We start from the raw sequence: 26,768 nt of genomic DNA, 5'->3' as shown, positions 1-26,768 counted from the left end.
AAGGTACATGACACAAATGTACATGAACAAGGCAAAGAGAAGAGGCACAGAGATCCTAAGATGAAGTCAAACTCAAGGTGTAAAAAGATAAATATTTAGATTTGTGAAGACTTGTGTGGACCACTCAGCTTGATATTGGATTATGGCACACTGCATGCAGACAAAGCTTTTATCACAAATATAATAAATGTATTGTTAAAACTGCAATACCTGATGTCAGTGGCGTGTTTAAAACTAGTAACAATAACTGAAATGGATGTTTGGCATATACTTTTGGGGTTTCCTACTCAGATATAAACAACAATTTAAAAAATACAACAAAATATTGTACAATAACAGAGGAGAATGTGGTTTAATCCATGAGGGGCTTCATGTTCCAACATAAAAAGGTTAAAGTTTTACACATTTTTATAAACTTCAGAAGTTATTAATTTACAACAATAAAATTTCATTATCTAGTCACATACTTCATGCAGGTTCTCGAGACAATTCTTTTTGCTATATTCTGTAATCATTTGACACTAATGTGTAGTATAATGTAGTATGGTATATTAATGTGTATAATGCAGTATATTGTAGTATACTAATGTGTAGTATAATATTGTAGTATGCTATAATATTAATGTACTGTAATTATTTGATATTGATTACTGGAATATACAGTACCATAATAATTATTGCATTTTGGTCACGATTTATTTTATTGTGGCTGCTCCTTTAATCGATTTATGGCTCTTTTTAAAAAGTTCAAAAAGCAAGCCCAATGACCTTTGAATAATTACAAGATATCTTATAAATAAATTTTTGGCGTTTCTTTAACTAACACATTTTTGTTGGTTTACACCAGAAAAAATAGTTTGGTTCCCATAGTCAGAAACAAGAAAGCTGTTTAGCTTATTGAGGTCCCCATAGGTAAACAACTGACTTTTCTTAAAATGTAACTCACTCGAGTTGTCTAACTTGCAGGTACCTATTTACTGCTGGGTGAACAGAGGCAACAGGAAATTGTGTCCAAATGCTTCGGTCATGCCATGAAAATTGAACCAAAAAACTCACAAGTGTGCCATGGCCAATTTTCATCTATGGGAACTTTAGTAACATTTATTTTATTACATCGTTATTAGATTGCCTATGACATGGCTTGGCTTTGAGTGGAGTGAATTAGATAGACAAATTTTTTTTCTCTATCTGCCAAAGTTCTCGTGCTAGTTTTTGGAATACAGTATTAGCCATTTTTTTTTTTATTTGAAGAGACAATTATATGTACTTTATGTACAGTACTGTATATGAAAACTAACAAAATATCCCTCACATTAATGACTTGGATAACAAAAATTCTTAGTATTTTACAGTATTTCCTTTCAACTTACCTCTAATCTTGGTAATACAAATTATTTGTAAATCACTGAACTTTCAATACCAAGACCCTGAAGAACAGTGAACAAAATCACAGAATCTAAACAAAAAATATAGCTATAAACATTAACTACTAGTATTGTTATTTTGATATTGATATACATACTGTGAATTTCATTTTCCAGAGTCAAAGTAGATATCTTGTTCGGAGCATAAGAGTTTGCCAGAACTTTCCATATTCAGTTTGTTTGAATCAAATTGAATAAAAATTTTAAAATCAATTTCTGGAGCAATGCAAACTTTGTATTGTTTTAGAACAACTGAAATACCTACCTTTCATTTGTAGTTTAAAAAATATTATAACACAATTAGGAAGAAAAGTTATCGGATCTGTATGTGTATGTAATAGATGTAAGTATGCGTAAATTCTAAAAATGTTATCTCAAGATGCAATAACTGTTAATCATTCACTAACATGATTATGATCATCTAGTAAGACCACATGAGAAAATTGTTTCAGCCCAGTCAGGTGTTATTCAAATCCCACATAGGCTTATAATCTACTAATTTCAATAGCTAACAATATGTTCCTCTAAACATACCCGATACCATCCAAGATAATTTCCCAAACAGTGACAAACTGATGATAAAAGAAATGAATTGTGGTGACCAATCAAGCAAAGCTTCTGTATCATTTACCACATTAATATTAAAGCATTACTAAACTACTGTCCATGATACTATCTTATTTAATGTAAAATTAATACACACTAAAACACAGGACAACGCCCATTGACGATGCATGTAGCCAAGGACCAGCACAAACTTGGAATACTTTATGAGGATAATATAACATGGACAATTTTGAAAAATAGACTAACATGTGAAATTTCATTCAATGTTTTAATTTAAGAAAATTCTGGGTAATTATGCATTATTATTCTTTATTAGAAATGAAGCATTACATTTTTAATGGGTCAGTGATTTTCCAAAGGTGCACTTAAGCTTTCAATGATTAAACAGCAAATGTAAATAAATATTATATTTCAATCTTCAGTAATCCTTTTCAGCAAACTGTGAAGAAAAACTTCAGTCATTGATGCAATGGCTGAGCTGTACGTGCACTTGACCTACAGTACTGAAGTTTTGTAATGATATCGAAAACTGATGTTACTCAAAGATATCAAAGTACAATAGCATTGGTTATTTCAATGCATTGCTGTAAAAAAAAAAAAAAAAAAAAAAAAGGGCTTCATGCAAGATTCACGAGGAAATCTTAGTAAATAAAGCTAGTTGTACAATGTGGCAAATATATATCATGAACTGTTTACAGAGGAAGCTGAAATGTAGTCTTAATGCAAGACTAAAATCTGTTACAAGACATTCACATGACCATGAAACTAATATTTAGTTTGTAATACAGGTGTGATTATACCTGGAACTCTCACGAGTGTGCGCCATGGACCCATTTTCATAAATGGGAACTTTAGTAACATTTATTATTTTGTTACATGGTTATTAGATTGCCTAAGCTTTTGTAGTAGTAGACATGGCTTGACTTTGAGTGGAGTGAATTGGATAAAAACTACCAATGTTGCGAAGATACATATTTTTTTCTCTATCTGCCAAAGTTCTTGTGCTAGTTTTTTGGAATATTAGCTGTTTTTTTTTTTTTTAGTTGGAGACAATTGTATGTACTTTATGTACAGTACTGTATATGAAAACTAACAAAATATCCCCTAACATTCATGACTTGGATAACAAAACTTCTTAGTATTTTACAATATTTCCTTTCAACTTACCTCTAATCTTGGTAATACAAATTATTTGTAAATCACTGAATTTTCAATACCAAGACCCTGAAGAACAGTGATCAAAATCACAGAATCTAAACCAAAAATATAGCTATAAACATTAACTATTATTATTTTGATATTGATGTACGTACTGTGAATATCATTTTCCAGAGTCAAAGTAGATATCTTGTTCGGAGCATAAGATAGATAGATATATTATATATATATATAATATAAATTATATATATTATATATGTATATAAATATATATATCGACACATCACCCCGTACAATACTGCATTACATTCCTAAAGTAGGGTAAAAATTGTTGTAGTGATGAAGATAATTAATATGTATATACCATGGAGGCAGTAGCAATCTGGGAGATTCCCATATAAAATATCAAAAGTTGAAACTAACCAGAACAGATTCATATTTATAGATTTGAAACAAATCACCTTGCAAAAACTTTCCAATCCTTCTCTAACATTCCCAACCTAATCCATCTTAGAAATGGGAAATTAATTTTCAGATCAACAGTAAAATCTTTCAAATATCCTGTAACAAAGACATAAAACTTTATAGCAAACTCCAAGATTAAGAGGAAGTGGCAGGATAGAAAAGGAACAGTAAGATCAGCGAGGGTTTACTTTGCTTAAACCTGTAAATTATGATACTGACCGGAGTTTCTGCTAATAAACTCTAATATTCTACCAGATTTCAACTTCTCCCATGACATTTATGCTACTGTTGCATTTTCAGTGATCTTCAGTAGTTATCAGTTGCTGAAACATTGCTCAGTTTTATATGAAAATACCTTTCATTTTGTTCTATGACACTAAATATTATTACAGTAATACAATAAACAAAAATTAATGTGGATTGTTTGTAGATATCAATAAATTTCAAATTTGTAAAAAAAAAATTCAATTGTACAGTTAACACTTTATAATTGGGATAATCAACAGTGGGTACCTAACAAGGAACATCTTAAATTTCAAATATCATTCCATTCACTATCAAATATTTTAATGTTAAATGGTAAACCACATGGAAGTCTATCAGAAAACATTTGCAGTAAAGAAAACTTTCATACCACTGATTATTTGGTTTCATTAGATATCCAATTTTGTAAAATATTTACCACGGCTTCCAAAAACAGTATTTGATTGTACTGTATAATAAAGTACAATACAGCAGTTGCTTAACATGCAAGAGGCATTTTTTTGAAGTAGAAATATTTGAAGTGTACTATACCGTATATACAGTACTATGTACTGCAATATAAATACAGTACTGCATGTCTAATGCTTCCTGGGACTTCAAAACAAATGTGTTATATATTTGTAGCCGATTAACATATAAAAGTTAAGCAGAATGTGTCAAATGAGATTAGCATTACCCCATACCAATCCTGCGAGTAGTTTATTAATTATACTTCACATGGAATATACAGATGGTCTTATAATGCCAAATTCCAGGTCAAACTAAATCCTTGTTTAGAATAGTATTGTGTGAATGCGCTGGATATGAAAAACTTATTTAAACAGTTTGTAACACACTTGGCTATCAATACACCTGCAAAACTTAAATCTTCCCTTGCCTAGCTGCACGATTTGTTCAAGTAAAATTGCAGATTTTGAGGACAGCAATTTTACATACACACTGAAATAGCTTAATGTATTATTTACTCAAACGGGAATAAAATATCACAACATATACAGTTACATTTTCCGTGATAAATACTTCAACATGACAAAAATAGAAATATTACACCGACTGTAGCTCAGTATGTTCAATGAAGAACTACTTACACTAGTAGTACACTAGTAATAAAAATACTATAAACCCAGAGTTTTCACTGCTCGATCTTCCCAAATAGCCAGGATTAACTGTACAATAAGTGGCTTTCATGGATTGTAAATATGACATACAGTATACTAATGAGAACTGTAAACTTCTAGCCCATACAGGAGAATAAATTATGAAGTACCTGCACTGATGTAAGAAACGCATTATTCACTCATACGAGAGAAGAAAAAAAATCCCTTGCCTGTATGGGAGATAGTTTTTGATGCTATATTAAAAAATAAACATTAAAGAAAAACTTTGCATATCAAACATTAGGCTACACCTCCCTGCAGACTGACACTGAGGTACTGGATACAAAATCTTGCAATAAAGCACATGAAGGGAAACCAACAATTAAAAACAAAAAACTTAAAAATTTTATGTCGGTTTACTAAATTTACATCTCAAACTAAACAGCTTTTGTTCCTTACACTTGGAAACTAGCACGAGAGAGAGAACGTGATAAAATCCTTGATGGTGGTACAAGAAGCCTCAGTTGAGTTCATGAGCCTGGGGTTCCTGGGGCTTCATCACTTCAGGCAGTTCAGGAGGCGATGAAAGCGAGGTGATATCTAGCGACTCAAACTCCCCATTATCCTGCCTGAAAGAAGACATTTATTATATATGCTGTATATTTATATATTTATGATACTGCATATATAAATTAATTTGTAAAAATCATAATTGTCTCTTCATAATCCCTTAACACACACAAGTAGATCCACCAATCAATGCTGGGTGCACAGGCAAAATGAAGTCAAGGAATATCTCAAGGTAATGGCTTCTAGCTACAAGTCTAGTGTACTTATGACAACCTAATAAATATATTAAATTATGCAATGGAAAGTGAATTATAGAAATATTGTATAAACAAGTATTGTACAGTAATGTGCATCTATGGGTATATTTCCACTGTCCACCTATGCTTTAAACTTTTCATCATAGGGTATTAATTATGACATGACAACCAAGCCTGACTCGCTCTTTGTCTGTCAGACACCATATGATTACAGTACTGTCCATGCTTCCCACGTCAGTTTCATCACAAAAAGTTTAATTTCACACGATCTGAATACATGTAGCAGCTATGCTATTCACTTTAATCCCCGCACTCTTTCATGTGACAATTCTGTGGTGTGAAAGAAATAAAAAATAAATAAATTCTAATTCAGTATTGTTAAAATACATTCCCTTATCATGGGAAATTAAAAAATAAAATAAGTATGTAGTTTACTTTGGAGAAAATCAAGATATCACTCATTCACACTCACTGATGGACGAGATAACCTGTAGAGGTTGCCTGGGCCAGGTGGGTGGCAGGAGTTGCCATGAATATATTTATATGGATTTATTTCAGTGTCGCTGATTAGTTTTTTCCACTGTTTTTTGCAGTTACATTATGCAATAGTATGAAATTTGAGAAATATCTGTAGTCACTTCTGCAGAACATCAATACACACAAACATTCATGTCACAAAAATGAGCATATTATATTCTGTGTACAATAAAACTGTTTTTGCTATTATTATGCTGTATACACATGTTACAGTATATATACCAAGATTATGGTATGTTACAGTATATATGGCATTACATATTTATGCACAATTTGGAACCCACTAAAAGCAGGCCTGGTGAGTGACGATCACGATCCAAGGTCAGCCTAGCACTGTACATCTTGCACAAAGTATGTGCTGTATTCACATTGATCACGCTGCCCCTAGTCACACATTCTCAGTTTATTTACCTTGGATATCTAGACAAGCAATCATGTGTACAATATGAGTGATATACATATGAATAGGCCCATATGAGGCTGCTGCTATTTATATTGATATGTATAGGAGCTACCTCAAATAGACCTATTGGACTATGAGGAAACTGCCTCATAGCTGCCTCATATGGCCCAATAGGCCCTCTGTAGTACCTTTATTTTTATGTTCAAAGGATGATTGGCTGACCTGGTATACTTCATTACAACTTATTACCAATAAAATTATGATTCATTAAGCAGTAATCTTACCTAAACACAAGTGCAACAGTAGCAGGACTCTGTGCTCGAGCTGTTTGGGCAGACAGGTTATAGTCACTCAGCTGCTTATCGTCATCAAACACTTCTGTACCTCGCTCATTCATGAGCTGCTGGTTTTCTGGTTCAACTTTTGTTATGCCTGAAAGTGATTATATATAAAGATATTAACAAAAATATATATTTCTTGGCATAATTGACAGATATACAGTATTTCTACTTACCTCACAGGAACTCGAGAGTAATTTGTTTTTGTATTTCATGACGTTAAAATAATTAGTGGCTATTGCATCTAAAGAAACCAAATGAATAAAAATCAAACATTGAATGTAATGAAGCACCTCTTTCTGGTTGGCCCCTCAGTAGCTCCAGAGATTAAGTGCAAAACTTTCGGGTTGCACCATGCCTCTATGGAACTCGGGACTACTGCCAACCAGACCCAGAATCTGGTTTGCTCAAAGAGGCAAGAGATATCAACCCAAAAGATGAGGAAAACCAGTAACAGAATTCAGGAGAAATACAAGGGGGCTTAACCCTTAAAGGGCGCAAATTGTATATATACATTTTAACGTACGGCACAAGATTTATATGTCCCATGGCTACACGGGGTTCACATCAGCTTCAGCTGATGTGAACTGGTTCACAAATTGTGAGCAACATTTCCACCCGCTCCATCCCCAAAACCACAAGATGAAAACAGGCCATCTCCAGAGCAGCCACACAAGCATCAAGCTGTATACACAACTGAAGAAATGAACCTAAGTGCTGGATGCCTTTGGAGCCTCGTTACTACAAAAGTAAACAAAAACCAAATGATGTTAGCTTGAACCAAATTAGCGGACCAATGAACCCAAATGTTGTATGCCTTGAGGTAGCATGTAATACCTACCCAACAGGAACAGTAAAACCAATGGAAACATTCAAAATCCAAAGTAGTAAGTGCAGGCTCAGCAGGTTTAACGATAATGAGCCACACCAAAGACCTGTGGGAGAGTTGCCAGGGCATGAAGTTAAGGACCACGCAGGACACCCCCAGCCATTGAAGATGCTCACCAGGAGAAATGAGACAGAATGCAACAAATAGAAAAACACAGCCATGAAGGGGGTAAGTGGCATGCTATAGAGATGAGTATGTGCATCTCAGTGCACCCCATAACAATAAACTCCAAATGACCACAACCACGGGGCCATGCAGGGAAGTCAAAGACCCAGGCACTACACATGGCTAGGCACTCGACACAATAGTACGGCCTCTCAGAGGTGAACTCCTAAATTCATTAGAGAAGTGTCAGTGTGCACATATTGTACACTGTCAGAGTAGGGGCAATGTCAAAACAAGCACTTAGGGAATGGAAGCCAGGAGCTCCCATTGGTATTGACACCAGTTGGTGGCCAGCTATATCCTAGTTTCTGAGTGAAGCGTTTGTGGATTTGCTTCACTGTTTTAGTGCTTTGCTTTCTTTGAACCTTTATCTATATTGCTTCCCTTCCTTTCTGGTTATTTTCTTGGTGATCATAACAATTCTCTGCATCCTGTATCCCTGTGCCTTTGAGGAGGCCAGGTTCTGGCTCTGGTCCCTGGTAAGCCATACAGGAATCCTATGGCTCGTGATCCAGTAGGGGTGAGGAGCTATCCCAGTGAGTTGGCTTCAGAGTTGCAAGACAAGTTGCAAGACAAGTTACAAGACAAGGAGAAAGACAATTGATGGTATTGTAAGATGACTCAAAACAGCTTATTAAAGTACAGTAATCATCAACATTAAACATTAGACAGTTGGAACAAGTGAGAAGGTGGTGTAGGCCAAAACCATCAGCAGTTGCAAAGTGTCATATGAGGAAGAGTACTGGGACGACTGTCATATGAAACCACAAGCATACCGCTCACTAACTACACATAGGTAAAAAAAAATTTGTTTTTTCAGCAGGTGGCCCATGAATGGCTATACTACCCTACCTGGAGAGAAACACGCTGAAGGCATGAGCCAAATTTCTGAATGAGCACACAGTTTTACTAAAATTATCAAGATACTGTATATATTTAAGGTAGTACATTTATGAGGCACAATGCAAGTTGTAATATTATTTAAACATAACAATTAATGAAAGGCATAAAGAAGGGGGATAAAAATAAGAATGTTAAAAATATAAAAATTGTTTTAACTTGAAACAATGGGTTCAAATTTAACAGGTATATTTTTTAGAAAGAATATGGTCACATATTGTTTTGGTAAATGTTAGGGATGGATGAAAAAATTTGGCCATATAGCCTCATAAAAATGAACATCTTGAAAAATTGAGATGGCCATTTAATGGTTGGATAAAAACAAGACATGTTTTGCATGGGCCAACAAACCTGCTGGAGAGTTTCTTCTGTTAAAGACATAAGAAAAAGCTGCTTGACAATAATATAATATATTATTAAATACATATACTTCCTTCGCTGCTAAAACATATCAGCCAACTCATGTCTTTTGATTACTGAACTGCTTACCTTGAATTATTTTCTTCAATTCCCTTACTGTCGTCGTCTCCTTGGCATCTGTGAAGATTGTGGTCTTCTTCCTCCGCACCATCAAAAACACATCCTGCATCAACAAAATTGATAAAAAAAAAAATCCGTGTTCATTTTTCAGTAGCCATTAATTCCTAAAATTAAAGATTTTAAAATAAAATAAATCAGCAAATTCATTTCATAACCAGTAACCTCAAAAACAAATTCAGTACAGCAAAAATATACATGCATGCATACAAAAATGGTCAACAGATGTAACAAATAAATAAATAAAATAAAACAGTGATAGGCTAATGTGTACTATTCAAAGCTTCTAAACTTATATATGATTAGATATAAGGAAGAAAGTTCAACATGAGCTTAGCTCTCTCACTGTATCTACACCTACAGTATAGTAATCAACTACTGTATATACAATGCACATACACACAAATACACTAAAAGAGCATCTAGGTAAATTAGAAAGAGTTCAAAGTCATGCAACAAAATGAATCCTAAAATTTGACAGTTGACTTATAAGAGATTAAATTTCCTAAAGCCTCGTAAACCAAAAGACTGAAGAAAATGAGGTGAGGAGACAAGATTACTACATAAAATAAGGACAGAGCTGGAGAAAGTTAATGAAGTAGACATCTTAATGTTTCCCCCAAATAGAATGAGAAAACATAAGTACAAGATCAAGAAACACAGATATATAAAGAATATTGAAAATATTTCTTCAGTTATAAAGTATTTGGTGGATGGACCAAACTTTAGGAGAAATTTGTGAGAAAACTACTGCTAGTTTTTAGTCTATAAATTACCTAAAATTAAGAAGGCAAGATATGACAAGCACAGTTGTTTCTCTGTAACTATAATTAGATAATTAGTATTATTGGTAATTAGTGGGGGCCTGATGGCCGAGTGGACAGCGATCAGGATTCATATTCCTAAGGCTCCGGGTTCGATCCCCCATGGAGGCAGAAGCAAATTGGCAGTTTCTTCCACCCTGCTGCCTCTGTTCATCTAGCGGTAAATAGGTACCTGGGAGTTAGACAGCTGCTACGGGCTGCTTCCTGGAGATGTGTAACAAAAAGAAGGACTAGTCGAGGACTGGGCTGCGGAGATGCTAGGCCCAAAATCATTTCAAGATAACCTCAAAATATTACACTACTGGATATGCATTAGGTGTATAAACAATGTAGCTAAATCATTCTTAAAAGATACTACCTAACACCATATCAAACTACATGGCATATGTGGCGTTTTAAGAACATTTTAACCACATTGGAAGCAGACATTCAAAGAGCAGCTTTTGATTTTTTGGGAGTCACTAACAACTGTACAAAAGAACCTTTATTAAAAAAAAAATTCTCTAAAATGAAGAGAAATTTGTACCATTATTACTATACCATTAATAATTAATTAAAAAAGTTATTTTTAATTAAAATAATTTAATTTTAATTATAATTTTAATGTTTTCATCAGTCTTTGTGTTTTGAATTTAAAATAGTTGAGTTTAGAAACATTTTGACATTAACTTTACCCGAACATTTATAAAAACAACAAAAATATGTCTAACAATTGCACTATGAAGTTTTTGCCACAAACAGGTGCGCAGTGCAGGGGTTAAACCAATTTTTTGGATGAAACCAAAACCATCCTTTATCAAGGTGTTGTTAAACAATGTTCTGAACAAAGTTTCTAGGTGCATGTATTTATATGATTGGCCGAGCACTTCACTCAACATCCACCATTAGACGTCGTCATGATTATGCTCCCCCAGGGATATTCCAAAGTATGTTGGAACGTCTGATGAATGATCATATGTTCTGATTTCGGTGAACTGTTGCCCGGGTATTGTGGGAACATTATCCCCATTCTGAACAAGGGCTGTGCTTACATGAAATAATGACATTAGTTCATTTAGCTTCATTAAGAACAATTTTGCATTTAATTGGATCATAAAGACGTTTGAAGATGTAGGCCACGCAAGGAGTTGTCGGACATTACGCATGCACCTAGAATCATTGTTCAAAACATTGTTTAATGGCACTCTGATAAAGGATATAGATTTCATTAATAAAAAAATGGTTTAAATTTATACAGTTAAACATGTATTGGGTCCTTCCTTCACCTTCATTAAAATATTGGCAAGTGATTACACTTTCTAATGATACATATTTCCGATTCATTACTGTGAATTCTGCATCTCACACAAACTCTTCTTATTCTAGTGTCTCCACTGTTGTCAAGAGCAAGATTTTTACCCCATCTGGTACTAACTTGTGATTTATGTGTTGAATTTTGTATTAACTTCCGAAGAAGTCTCTTTTCCAAGCCTCTTAACCCACATAGCATCATGCCCTCTGCTAGCTTGTGTTGTGTTGTGAATAGCTATTTTTACCAATCCTAGATTGCTCTCATTTCATTAGGTTTTGTAGGCTTCTCTCTGATGTACAAATATACATATAAGGGGTTACCAGAGTAGCCACCCGGCCTGGGTGTCGAGATGTGACCACCTGGCAAGGGGAGGGGCCAGGATGACCCGAGTCGCCTCCTGGCAGGGGGACCAGGACGACCCAAGTCGCCACCTGGCAGGGGGACCAGGACGACCCAAGTCACCACCTGGCAGGGGGGCCAGGTCAACTTGAGTTGCCACCTGGCATGGGGCCAGCATGACACAAGGGTCATCACCTGGCATGGAGCCAGGAAGATCCCAGGGGCCACCACCTGGCATGGGGCCGGGAAGGCCCCGAGGGCCACCACCTGGCATGGGGCCGGGAAGACCCCGAGGGCCACCACCTGGCATGGGGCCGGGAAGGCCCCGAGGGCCACCACCTGGCATGGGGCCGGGAAGACCCCGAGGGCCACCACCTGGCATGGGGCCGGGAAGACCCCGAGGGCCACCACCTGGCATGGGGCCGGGAAGACCCCGAGGGCCACCACCTGGCATGGGGCCGGGAAGACCCCGAGGGCCACCACCTGGCATGGGGCCGGGAAGACCCCGAGGGCCACCACCTGGCATGGGGCCGGGAAGACCCCGAGGGCCACCACCTGGCATGGGGCCGGGAAGACCCCGAGGGCCACCACCTGGCATGGGGCCGGGAAGACCCCGAGGGCCACCACCTGGCATGGGGCCGGGAAGACCCCGAGGGCCACCACCTGGCATGGGGCCGGGAAGACCCCGAGGGCCACCACCTGGCATGGGGCCGGGAAGACCCCGAGGGCCACCACCTGGCATGGGGCTGGGAAGACCCCGAGGGCCACCACCTGGCATGGGGCCGGGAAGACCCCGAGGGCCACCACCTGGCATAGGATGCAGTAACCCACCCGTTATGATAGACTAACAAATCCTTAGCGCCACGCCTTCATCAGATTTCCCCTTATGTACATAAAATACCAAGCTTAAATTTGTAGGAAATAACGAAGAATTACGTTCTAGACACCTTATAGGTATAAATAAACCGATTTTCCACGCCGGCATTTAATAAGCCCAAATGTGCAGAGTCGCCGCAGCCATGAACAGAAAACCCCATACAACCCAAGACTTCCAGCTAGTTATGTAAAATAAGTCTCTGCCAAAAATTTACGAATGAAATCTCTTTTACGGAGAAGGAAAGGGAGAGCAACTTACCATGACTTTTGATATACGGAGGTAAATATCAAACAAGACAACAACAGACATAAAGCCTGTACGATGGTTCTCGTGAACAATCAACATGTGTATTTTAATAATTTAATTAATATGCAATATACCTATAACTATAAGATTTAATATGTTTTTACGATTTATTTTGTATTTATGACAAGAAATCTACGTAAAATCCGTCTCTCTTTACAATATATAAGATTTGTTTATATTGATGGTCAAAAAACAAAAACTTAAATATGAGCCTATAACATATTAATACAAGATAAATTATAGATCTATCACTAGTTTAACTTTAATAAAATATTGTTTGTGATATATGTGGATATAATAGAAAGAACGGGAATATTAGAGAGTTTGTGGGGGATGGAAGCGGAGCGATGCTGCGCAGCATCACCAGGATCGTTGCTCAGCTTAGCTGCCACTATCACCACAACTTATATCTTTTCATATCCTGATGTTCAAATAAAAAACATTAATACATATATACACCATATACCAACAATATTTCGTTACAATACAGAAATTTTTGTGGTTATTTTAATTCAACATTTTTATGTTTTAGAGGAATAAAGAAGAATATTTAAAGGTATGTGAGTTACTGGCAATTCACGGAGCCTGTGATTGGCTCAGGGATTTTAAAAGCATTTAAAACAAACATGGCCTCAGAGTGAAGCAGGAGTGTGTTTGTAAAGCTCTCCAGCATTTTGAGTGAATGTTGGCTAAGTTTTTAGTTAATTTACCTTTGCGTGTCGGAAGGTAGTGGATCAGTAATACGGTAGTGAGTCAGTGGTGCGAGAAGGCATGGTTAAGACCCGGAAAGGCGACAATACGACTGTGAAATACCATATGCCAGACTCCAGACGGGGAGGTGTGTCGTCGCGCGCGTTCTTGTGATTTAAATTTTTGCTGGTTGATGGTGTGGTGAGAGATAATAGCGAGTGCCATTACCTGTAGTGGTGGTGAGCGGGAGGGAGTGGTGGTGGAGGAACCATGGAGGACACGAGTGAAGTGCTGGTGTGTGCTGCAGAGTACATTAAAGGTAAGCAAGTGATGTTGTGTCTGGGGCGAGCCCTTAGACCGTGGGAGGGCAGGGTTGTTCTCTACACCATGGGAGGTCAGGGAGTCCTTACTACACCATGAGAGGTCATGGGGGTCCTCACTACACCATGTGAGGTCAGGGGGTCCTCACTACACCATGTGAGGTCAGGGGGTCCTCACTACACCATGTGAGGTCATGGGGGTCTTTACTACACCATGTGAGGTCAGGGGGTCCTCTACACCATGAGAGGTCATGGGGGTCCTTACTACACCATGTGAGGTCATGGGGGTCCTCTCTACACCATGAGAGGTCATGGGGGTCCTTACTACACCATGGGAGGTCATGGGGTCCTGTACACCATGGGAGGTCATGGGGTCCTGTACACCATGGGAGGTCAGGGGTGCCCTCTCCACACCATTAGAGGTCAGGGGTGCCCTCTCCACACCATTAAGATACATTTCTAATAAGCTTATGGAAGGCCACTTCCCAGTGGGAAGGAAGGCTTTCCCACTGGGGAAGGAGAGAATTTTACTATTCATCTTTGGTTGCCATCTGATTATGCTATACAGTGTTTTATGGCAATACTGTACTGACTTTGATTAGTACTTTTTGATAATTGCTTAACTAGGAAATAGTCATGGTTGCATTGGCCATCCCCATGTTTAGTGGCTATATCTAGGGAACCCGGTGAACATTAAGATGGATTTTTCATAAGCAAAGAAAGATAACATAAAGCTGTAGGCCATTATTAGGTGCCATTAATTATATAATTAATAATAATAATGCAGTACTAATTTGTATTCATCAGAATGTGTACACAGAGAACATAAAAGGAAGAGAGAATTAAAGGGACAAGAGTTACACATAGAAATAAAGCCACTAATTTATTTATTTATTTATATACAAGAAGGTACATTGGGTTTGTGAGAATACATAGCATAGTACAGTATTTACAATCATGTAAAGCCACTAGTACGCGCAGCGTTTCGGGCAGAATACCAAATATACAAGTTATTTGAGGATACAGTACTTGTTTATTTTGTTTGGCCACCTCATATTATGCCTGGAAGTTTTTATCTTAGGTATATATTTGTCATGCTACATATACTGGAAACAAATGTAATCATAGCCAATATTGAGCCCCATATTTAATAAATTAATAACCAACTTTTGTTGCTTATGCAACCAGATGTGGAAAATGGTTAGGACTATGCTTCAAGTATTCATTAAAATTATTTAATTTTAAGACTATAACCTTCCATATGGCCTATGCCTAAGTTTTGGCCTAATTCATCCTCACTTAGAGTGCACCATTAGCTTCATAAATTAAATTAAATTTGTTTTTTTTCCAGGCAGCTGACTATTCTTCTACAACAGTTAACCTAGTTAGAGTATATACAGAGTACAATCAATTCTTGCACATACTTTCAACAAAGTTTATTTTATAATTGCTAATGCTACGTCGTGTTAGACAAGGCTGTACAGTATTAGGTTCTTTTGGATTATTTTGGATTAGGTTTTGTAGATTTGAAGTGTTAATGAATTATCTTTAGCACGATGCGACTTGTATCCATTGTTTACACCCTATTCTTACACTTTATACCATCAGCACTACACAGGGCCTCCCTCATCTTGTTTTTCTACCCCCCATTTACCACCAACTAGCATGTAGCCTAGCATACTCATTAATATAAACCAGTCTATGCTTTATACGATCCTTTTATTCACTGTAAGCCTGTTTCATGTACCCTTCACTCTAGGTTAGAATACACTAACCATTGCACCCCCTGTATTGTATTAGGCTGTTGTATTCACATTTTAAGATTTGCTGGCTTGAGGATACCTTTCTTAATTGCCATTGTGCTCAACCATATTTATTTTTGCCAAAGGAGCTCATTATTTGTATAGATTAGCCAAACCAAGGCTAGCCATGCAATGTAAACTTGTAGTTTACATTAATTGAAGTCGGTATTAATTTTCATAGGCCTAGTTCCTATTTGAGATAACATATCAGTTCCCCCCTTTTTTTATACTGTACTGTAGTCCTATGGTAGTTTGTGTTGGTAGTTTACTTAAAACTAATATTTTTAAGATGCAAGTTGAGAGCTATGCAAACATCACCAAGTGAATATCTTCCCCAACAGATCGGCTGTACTTCGTAACCTTACGAACTTCTGGCAGACCACGATCTACAGCAAACACTCACTATTTCACAATTGACGATGAGTTGGTATATGAGAACTTTTATGCTGACTTTGGACCCCTCAATTTAGCCATGCTTTATCGTTACTGTCAGAAGCTAAACAAAAAGTTGAAGGTGAGTGACTTGATTTGTGTAGACTTATGCTTCTCCTTTAACGTGATGACTTGATCTATGTACCTCCTCACCCAACACACATTCACTCTCATATAAGCTGTGTTCACACACAAATTTAGGCAATGGCTCAACCAAGTTAGCACCCAACCACTTTGACTGGACGTTAAGAGCGATGATCTCGCTTCATGCAGGTTGGCATTCAATCCTCGACTGTCCAAGTGGTTGGGCATGGCTGGGCACCATTCCTTTCTTTTTGTCCTATCCTAAATCCTCACATTCCCTTTCAAGTGCCATATAGTCGTAATGGCTTAGTGCTTATTTCTTATAATTACCTTACCTTATCAACCAATTAAGCATTGGAAACCTGGCCTATGCTGTGGCAAACAATAGTAATGGGAATAGCCTACTGTAGGGCTAGTTGTGCACAGTTCATTGGCAACAGATTGAAAGGAGTACTGAAGAAAGAGTATAAATTGACTACTTAACATGTGGTAGATAAATTTATGGAATGCATATAGGCCATCAAGGAAGCTGAGGTAGTCGTTTGAAGTGCATTATAAAAAATGAAGGAAATTGAGTTTGGCTGTGTTAAGGGGAGGAAAAATTAAGATTTGCATTAGAGAGCCTGGAAGATAGAACTCATTTGGCAATTTTGGTGAAAGTACTGGAACTGATTGAAGAAATAATGAAATTTTGGGATGAAGCATATGCAGAGAGGACACTATAAGGAGTTATTTAAGGAGGATGGAGTTATTCTTGAAACAAAGTTAAATCTCAAGCATGCTTCAATTGTACTGTCTTCAGTAAGATGAAAATGGATAAAGCAAATGGAAAAGATGAAGCCTAGAGGGTGTGTGACACAATAGTGACTTGCTCTACAATGCTATTAACAACACCAAGAAAGCTGTAAAAGAGGGGAAGGTCAATTGCCATGAAAGGGTTCTCTCTCATATATTCATATACTGTACGTATATATCTTCGAACAAGCTTGGAGCTTTCGGTTGCGCATATATATATAAATTTCCTTTTTTATTTTATTTTTAAATGTAGTACAATGGTTGTTGGGAGAGGATTGGAGCAACCTTCAAGAGAAAGTTGTACTACAAATGCCTCTTATTTATCAAGACTGAATTTGATAAAATGTATAAAGATGACCGTACACCACATGCTTGTCGAATGGCAGCGAAACTGATAAGATCCATTATCTATTAAGTTACATTAGAAGTATAGTGTGATCCCTTGATTGTTTCAAGCATAGGTTACATACGTCTATATATGAATGAGATTGGGTGGATATAAATAGCTGCCTCCTATGGGCCAATAGGCCTTTTGCAGTGACCTTCATTCTTATGTAATTATTTTGCAATAATCACTATTAAGACACCAATAGATTTAAACTTTTTTTAAATTAATGTTAACTGTGAGGATGCCTAATCTAAGCCCATTAGCAGAATAATTTAAAAAGGGAAAATAAGGGAGAATATGAAATGCATATGTGCAACAGGGTTACTTTGCTTATAGAGTTTTAAAGCGATAAAATATTGTGAATTTTCCTTTGATGTAGGTGCAAATTTAATATGCTGGTAGATCTGGTAGAAGATCTGACAGAATAGGTATTTTGTAACCATGTAAATTGACCTTGCGTATATTTTAATATTTGCAACACATGGTGTTGTGTACCATGCTGTGCACAAGTTTAGTATAAACAATAGCAGTGGTAAAGAATATAGTTGTGTCCTTCCTGGTAATAGCAGGGATTGCTGTCATAGTGTTTTTGTTAGAATTAGGAATATATGTTCATTATTCCACCTTTCCTTACCAATTTAAATGTTGTTTGTCACCATATTATGGTACTACAGTACTTAAGTTTTTTAATGCGTCAGCATTAAAAAATGCTAAAGAAAATTTTTGTAAACTTTATTTTGTTTGGCCTCATTCGTTATCCTAATCTCTCTAGATAGCATTGAAGAGTAGATACACCATATAGTTTTTCTTCTCTTTTAATAGATAAATCATGGTTCAACAGGCTGTCTTCTGTTATGTCTTTCCTATGCATGTTCTCTCTTCCTGCTCCTCTCCTTTGTTCCCTACTCTTATTTCCTCACTCATTTCTGTCCACACTCCTTTTCTTCTCTATCCTCCCCCCCCCCCCCCCTCTTCTTTCTTTCCACTTCTCTACTTCTACTCTTTCTGCTCTATTGGCCACTTGTCTCGTTACTTCAAATAAATATATTGTGTTGTAACAATTTGTAAGTACTGTGAACTGATGCCAGTGTTGCAGACTGAACAGTGCTGATAACACAGGGTGTTGCTCTGGGAAAACTTATCGATCATATATTTAACCCACATATCTTCTCCCAATATGTGTCATGGACACACACTATGAGGACTAGTTAAGAGGTCTATTGCAGTGTCAGTGTTACTATGAGTGATTATATAATAATTGTAATAAATACCAATTTTATTGCTGAATCTATGCATGTTCTCTTAAAAATTATCCCGCCCGAGCAAAATTATTAATGACAAAATATATATAGAATTTGCAGTAGACTATTTGTTGTGTATTCCTTGCATCAATTTAAACCTGGGTCTTCAAACATGCACACATTTCCTCCATTAAGAAGATACAATATAATAATCATAATATTCTATGCATACACACAAGCCTAACGGTACCCACTGAGGGGCTCTCCTTGCTGATGCAGTTTACAAGGACGAGTTTGTCACTCTGGGTAATAATGTTAGGGGTGCCTGAGTGAGTAAAACATAAATGGTATGGAATATTAATATTAACTATAACACTGGAGACGAGGATACATATAAATAAGAAAAGTCAAGAATTAATTAAGATTTGGATAGGGAAGGGACGAGTTAATGGTTTGAGTTCATTGTACTTGCTGGGGTGAAAGTAGCCGATTATTTATGAATGGGAAGACCTTCGGGCCGCTCACCTCGGTGCCTGGTACAAAAGTGTTCAAATAATATACTCAATACTATGCTGAATGGCTTGAGTGGTGTGTGTGTATAAATTGTTCTGCAGTGACAACAGTGAAGTTCGTTTATGCACATTTCCTTGTAGCAATCATTTAATCTCGCCTTATCCTGAGATGATTTCAGGGCTTAGCGTCTGTGATGCCCGGTCCTCGGTCAGGCCTCCTTTTTGTTATACAGTACTGTACATCCCCAGGAAACAGCCTGTAGCAGTTGTCTAACTACCAGGTACCTATTTACTGCTAGGTGAACAGGGGCATCAAGGTGAAAGAAATTCTGCCTATTTGTTTTTACCTCCACTGGGGATCGAACCCGGAACCATATATGTGTGTGTGTGTGTATACTGGTGGCAGGTTTTCTTTTAAACATGTCTCGTTGAATATGACCGCATATTCAGTATTTACTATCTTCTGGTTTAGGGCTTCTATCCCTCTATTTTCCTAGCATCAGGGCTTAGCTGAAAAGGATAGAGGGATAGAAGCCCTAAACCAGAAGATAGTAAATACTGAATATGCGGTCATATTCAACGAGACATGTTTAAAAGAAAAATCATAGCCAATATTGGCTATGACTCCCTCTGAAACCGGGACCACAGGATCACAAGTCCAGCGTGCTGTCCGCTGATATATATATACAGGTATATATATATATATATATATATATATATATATATATATATATATATATATATATACATATAATATATATATATATATATAATGAACTCTTTGACCCAACTAGGATTTGATCCTGCATAGCCCAGGCTTGCCCCCCTGGCGTGCACAGTACTGAGACCACTTCAATGATTGCCTTCCTATTTCTCTGTCTGACCTAGTCTACTTGGTCTCATGCAAACCCATCTCTGTTTCTCATTCTGCCTCTGTCTTTTTGAAGACTATGCATCTGTTTGTCTCTTCTATAAAAAATATGTTTCACATTCTTGTGTGGGTGGGAGGAGCCTAGTGGTGTGAAATATTACAAATATATAATAGTTACCCATTTGCCTTTAAAAATCCTTTGAAGCTGTGGGAGGATAAGCTGTTTTATGCTACTATGGGTAAAGTATGAATAGCAGAATATTTTGTCATTTTTCTGAGATCAGTGAATAATGGTGTATATTCTAAAAGAACAAAATTTATTTAGAAAATTTAGTTTTTGCAATACTCGGCTAGGTGTAGCTGGCATGCTGTTTCTTCTTTAATTCTGGCAAACGTCACCAGCCATTGTTTGTCCTGTACACCTAACCATTCCCCTTGCAAAGTTGGGTGTGGCTAGTCCCAAGGTTTATTTATATTGTCTCCCTCTGAAACCATAAAAAAATCCGGGTTAATATAGCAGTCGGTAGCTACAACCCACAACTGTATAATTCGTGGGTAAGGTTTGCCGCATTTTGTCTCGGGGGAACTGGAGTGTAACAAGGGTTTGCAGTTTGACCAATTTGTTTTTTGCTGGAGAGAAATCAAAGGTTATTCCTACAAATAACGGGCGTGTCAGCAAGACGAAAGCAGGGTTATCTTGAGGTTATCTTAGATGATTTCGGGGCTTTTTAGTGTCCCAGCGGCCCGGTTCTCGACCAGGCCTCCACCCCCAGGAAGCAGCCCGTGACAGCTGACTAACACCCAGGTACCTATTTTACTGCTAGGTAACAGGGGCATAGGGTGAAAGAAACTCTGCCCATTGTTTCTCGCCGGCGCCTGGGATCGAACCCGGGACCACAGGATCACAAGTCCAGCGTGCTGTCCGCTGATTTCGCTGAAATCTTAGATGATTTCGGGGCTTTTTAGTGTCCCAGCGGCCCGGTTCTCGACCAGGCCTCCACCGCCAGGAAGCAGCCCGTGACAGCTGACTAACACCCAGGTACCTATTTTACTGCTAGGTAACAGGGGCATAGGGTGAAAGAAACTCTGCCCATTGTTTCTCGCCGGCGCCTGGGATCGAACCCGGGACCACAGGATCACAAGTACAGCGTGCTGTCCGCTCGGCCGACCGGCTCCCTAAAGGGTACCCACATGTTGTAAATCAAGTGTCCTGGATGCGGGCAACATTGGCTGGTGTGTCCGTGGTTATATCACAAACAGTAATGGTCTGGTTTTCGAATATTTCCTCATCATTTTGTAAGTTTGTTTTTAGATGTAACCTGTCTTCTCACTCAATACCGAAATTAAAGCATCGTGGTAGTGATGTTTTCTGAGCATCGGCCTCTGTAGGTAAGATATGTTGCTTTGGTTCCAATGTTTTGGGTTAGGCAAAACAATAAGTTTTTCACGGAGTGTCAGATCGTGAGAACGGGGCTGGAGTGATTTGAATTATCTGCGGTGAGTTTCTTGTGTTCTGCATGGGCTACTCATCACTAAACTCGATCACTTAATCTCGACTAAAGCGTCTTTTATTTTGAACTTTATAGACGAGACAAATTGTGAGTTGAGACGTTGCATTAATGTAGGTGGTAGGCGGGCGGGCGGGCAGGCAGTGAAAGTTAGCTTGCTGTGGCCTCGTCTCTGTGTAGGTGAGCCGGGGTGAATGGCTGGGTCGACTTCTGTGGAAGGTGGTTGTTGTTATAGATTCAGCTACTCTGAACAAGTTCCAAGTAGCACGGGCTATGGTGAGCCCGTAACTTACCTGGCACAGGAGCGGGGCAAGTAGCACGGGCTATGGTTAGCCTGGTGTGTGGAAGGGTTGTTGTTGTTGTTTCATAGTTAGCTACTCAGAACGAAGTGTCCATGTAGCATGGGCTATGGTGAGCCCGTAGACACCCATTGTGGAAGGGAGAAGTCTGCGCCTATAACCCCTCCTCTCCCTCTCTCCTCCTCACCTCACATCCCCACCACCTTAACACCGCACTTCTCTGGAAAGAAAGCAAGATAAATCTTGAAGATACTTGAAGGTCAGGTCCCAATCATGCACAATAAAAAGACTTACTGAAGCGAGAAACATAGTAGGAAATACAGAATGTATTCAGTAGAGTCGGGGTGCTATACACACATTCAAAGAGCAATGGATGCACATCAGAGGCTCACAGCTCTTTAACCTCCTTACACAGTATATAAAAAATAGTGGCGGAACTAAACCGGATGTTTTCAAGAGGCAATTGGACAAATTCCAATGGGAAGTAGACATGTGGGCCTATGGGCTGCTGCCAGCAACTTGCTGCTGCAAGTTATCACAATGCATGACCCTTGGACGGTCTCGGAAAAAAACAACTCTCGAAACCAACTACAGGTAAACCCAATAAATGTTCATCCACACTTCCGTGGAAATAAATTATTGTGACTCATCGCCTGCAAACATTCCATTCACCCGGGCTCTAGGAGACTCGAACTAAGACTACTCAGTAGCTTGGTCGATAGAGCTTCAGCCTCACACGTGTGGGGGTCCACGGTTCGAGTTTCCTAGAGCCCCGGTGAATGGAACAGATTGATTGATGAAGATTAAGCCACCCAAAAGGTGGCACGGGCATGAGTAGCCCGTAAGTGGTGGCCCTTTTGAGCCATTACCAGTATCAAGAGCTGATACTGGAGATCTGTGGAGGTGCGACTGCACCCTGCGTGACGGGAGATGTCTCACGTGTGAATGGAACAGGTAAACCCACCTTTGTTACATACCTCTCCATCTACCACCATCACGCGACACTCCTCCCCACCCACCACCTACCACATTCCATCACTGTCCGTTCACTTAGATCCTATAGACCCTAGGGCTATCGTCACGAGGCCCTACTATTATGGATAGTATATGCTGGCGCGATCTACCTGAGGACACGAGAGAATTTCATAACGTTGCAGTTTTTGTGGATATCACCGCCTATCAACACTGCATAACATGAGGACAAAAATGTAACATTAATTGTTTGGAGAAATATTACTATGGATTAAAACAAAATTGAATTATTTAATTAACTAGTTTACGTAATGGCGAGACTAATTATGGAGACAGTTATTAACTACTAAATACGTCGCATTTTTTAACGGATTGGTCAATTCTGCAAGAAATGCGACGTAATTTGGTGTTCGAAACCATATGATTATACGTCTATTGCGTCGTTTTGAATAACCTCAACCTTTGCCCACTGGCCAGGAGAAGTAGGACTGGCGCTGGGTAATCAACTAGGGAACGAACGGCTTATAAGTAAAGCATTCTTAACAGTTTCGTGACCCGCTCCTAAACTGGGCCCTGTGATTGCTCTCGTTACATTCAATCTTGACTTTAATTTATTCTTCACATATTGAATTTGCTTGTTGAATATCATTTTAGAATCTATACTCCAAGATATGGTGTAGTCCACTGTCGTGAATGTGTAGGTTCACCCCAGGTGGTCTTTACACGTGCCCTGCCTACAGTTAGGCATATAAACATTGGTCACCTAGCCTAAGATATTGTTTACATTTGTATCACCTAAAATGACATTTACACTCTCCACTGATTGTGTTTGTGCATGTACTACCTAATATGGTTTTTACGCCACCTAAAATGTGAATATAAGCATTCTCCCCCTCGAATGTGCGCACACAGGTACTACACAAAATAGTATGTGTGTGCATATCGTCATGCTGTAGATAGTGTTGACCAGACCACACACTAGAAGGTGAAGGGACGACGACGTTTCAACTCAAATCGACGACGATCGACTTGAGAATGGTCCAGGACGGACCGAAACGTCGTCGTCCCTTCACCTTCTAGTGTGTGGTCTGGTCAACATAATTTAGCCACGTTATTGTGCCTCATCGCCTGCACTGTAGATAGTGTTTACAAGTACCACTTCAGATTGTATTATCAAGTATTTTTCTAGATACTAGAAGCTTCAAAAGCGTGCGAATTAGTAGCCCCCGTGACCCACTACGCTTGCGTATTTCGAGCGTGACCTAGCAGCTGCAGAAGTTGGATAGGTCTCAAGGTGCTCCTCACTCGAAATCAATATGCTGTACTGCTTGGCTCGTGTTTCTTTGTTAGTGCGCTCTTCCTCCGCACGGCTTCTTTATGTGAACGTTCCTCCTCGCCATCACCTTTCCCCCCATCCTTACTCTTTACATTAGGCGTTTGCCGTGTTGAAGTCTGAATGTAGGTGTTCCTTTCAGGTAAATATTATATTTTTGTTGAATTCTGTATAATTTTTACCAGGTATCGGTGAATTGTCTCACGTGCAGGCTACGCACATATAAGAAATAAGTTTGGGTACATATCAATAAAATCTGTCTAAGGTGCGTCAATAGGCCTTCTACAGTTTCCTTTATTCATATTTTGGTACATCAAATAGTTTTTAATGCTGCTATAAAGTTTCGAGATGCATTAAACCTATCTTTACTGGAACAGCCTACGTGTCTTCAGGGTTTAAGAAACGTTCCCAAGTTGCTTTTTTTGTAGTAAAAAAATAGTATAGAAGTAGTTTTGTTAATAATTCATTACCTTCATGTTAATTGTGATAGCTATAAAAGAGAATGTTCGAGGATGGCGGTTAGACGCTTGAGTCGTCTGACCCATTATTAAATTAAATAATTTGTTATCGTTACATTTTGGGGGTTGAATGGTCTAGGGAACGAGACGGACAAGATCCGTCTAATAGGCTGGTCGAGGTCAGTAGAATTCAAGAGGGAACAGCTTCCCAAAATGACATGTTGACCCTCACGTTGATTTTTGCCACTGGCCACCTACTACGCCTGGCTAAAAGCAGTGTTCAAAACCATTATTTTTCTTATAGTTATGTACTACGCTATTTACTGTGATTGGTAGCGACGCCAGCTGTGGGGTGATGTGATTGGTCACATTTCTCCTGATCCTATCAGGAGAAAGCGCGAAGCCATTACGACTATATAAAACTTGAAAGGATTTGGGATGGGACGGGGGTGAAGGAAAGGTGCCCGGGGATTGAACGCCGACCTGAATGAAGTGAGACGGTAGCTCTAGTAACGACGGTAGTGACACCCACTCTGGGCCAATGTGATATGTTGTCGTTTTAGATTCAGCCACTCTGAACACTAGTTCCAAGTAGCACGGGCTATGGTGAGCCCAATGACACCAATTGTAGGGATGATGTGCTCGGCAACGACAGCAGCTGTGGGCTGCCTGGACTGAGCACAACTGAGTTGAGTTATTGCCGTTTACGAGTGATTTATTTGTTTACGTGCAGTAAATATTGTGCTCTAACATAACCACCGTTGGCCCTCCGCTACCACTAGTTACATCTCCCACCAAAATCATCGCCGCCACTAACAGGAACACCACACACCAAGAACGAGAAAAAGTCCATCACAACCTACATCACCTCTGCCAACAAGAACATCTAGAGAGAAACGGGAGGAATCAGTATATAACCTGCGGCGTGTTTTTAGGGCCCCTCATTCGTTCGCCTGGCAAGCGAAAACTGACCTAGACGCAGGATAACCAAACCGGTTCAGTACCTCAACATAAAAAAAATAAAGGACATGCACATCATGCAGGCGATGAGTCACAATAACGTGGCTAAAGTATGTTGACCAGACCACACACTAGAAGGTGAAGGGACGACGACGTTTCGGTCCTATTTTCCTCTTCTCTATCTCTGCTCTTCCCCCCCATGCTACTCCTTCGGCATTCCCTGGCTTGTCAACACGTGGTTTATCCCCCGATAAACAGATAAGGCACTTAGCTGGTTGCGGCCGCGTGTGTTGGTTGGTTGGTTGGTCATGATACTGTTCGTTGGGGAGAGTATATAGTTTGTCTACCAGTCTCTCTTACATAATCGTGGAAGCAGTTGCATTGGAAAACTATGTACCTACTGTATGAGAGATTTAATTGGATGAAGCATTTGAGAAAGGGAGTAGCTGGATAGTATGAGAAAGGTTCTGAGAAATAGTGAGGTAACAGGTAGACCTTGGCGGGATTTGCATTATGGGTTGGTGGGTAGTTGTTGCTTTAAATTCAGCTACTTAGAACAAAAGTTCCAAAGTAGCACGGGCTATGGTGAGCCCGTAGTGGACTTACCTGGCACAGGAGCGGGGCTGTGGGTTGGTGGGTGTTGAAGCCTGCAATTACTGCTCTAACAGTTGTTGAGGTGACTTGAGAAGAGATTTGGTATAATACCAGACTTAGGATAATTCACATTCACAGGGAGGTGAGGTAAGGCCAAACAAATCTCATCTCAGGTAGTTTCAAGGGTTGGAAGGCTATCACTTGTTACCAGATTCAATCCATCCATTCGACGGAAAATTGGGGTTAGACGGGTATAAAAGCTTATTGCGAGAGGGGGAGTTTACGGGCTATTCATGCACGT

The 26,768-nt window shown here is 38.8% G+C and overlaps 2 protein-coding genes across 5 annotated transcripts in view; one reads left to right on the top strand and one right to left on the bottom strand.

Annotated features, from left to right (window-relative positions):
• Positions 1-2,280: 2,280 nt before the first annotated feature.
• On the bottom strand, positions 2,281-13,236 carry EloB (elongin B). 2 transcript variants are annotated; one of them, XM_045725270.2, is made up of 4 exons: positions 13,161-13,236; positions 9,524-9,617; positions 7,027-7,174; positions 2,281-5,604 (listed from the first exon to the last, which is right to left on the bottom strand). In XM_045725270.2, exons 1-4 carry the CDS (start codon positions 13,209-13,211, stop codon positions 5,496-5,498), a joined length of 402 nt encoding a protein of 133 aa, XP_045581226.1. In that variant the 5' UTR covers positions 13,212-13,236; the 3' UTR covers positions 2,281-5,495. The 2 variants fall into 2 exon arrangements, with proteins under 2 accessions (XP_045581226.1, XP_069162420.1); XM_069306319.1 differs by lacking the exon at positions 13,161-13,236 and adding an exon at positions 12,973-13,077.
• A 589-nt stretch (positions 13,237-13,825) lies between these two features.
• Positions 13,826-26,768, top strand: part of LOC123745023 (dual specificity protein phosphatase CDC14A) — a 111,844-nt gene continuing 98,901 nt past the window's right edge. For 2 of the 3 annotated variants that reach the window (XM_045725273.2, XM_045725271.2), the window contains exons 1-2: positions 13,832-14,217; positions 16,362-16,534. In XM_045725273.2, coding sequence (XP_045581229.1) covers positions 14,169-14,217; positions 16,362-16,534 — 222 coding nt within the window. In that variant the 5' untranslated portion in view covers positions 13,832-14,168. Of the gene's footprint in view, positions 14,218-16,361; positions 16,535-26,768 lie in introns of all 3 variants that reach the window. The other variant, XM_045725272.2, reaches the window with a different exon arrangement.

The sequence above is a fragment of the Procambarus clarkii genome, chromosome 57, assembly GCF_040958095.1.
Source record: "Procambarus clarkii isolate CNS0578487 chromosome 57, FALCON_Pclarkii_2.0, whole genome shotgun sequence".
Lineage (NCBI taxonomy): Eukaryota > Metazoa > Arthropoda > Malacostraca > Decapoda > Cambaridae > Procambarus > Procambarus clarkii.
Note: the sequence above shows the minus strand (reverse complement) of the source record. Positions and strands in the feature narration are given on the sequence as shown.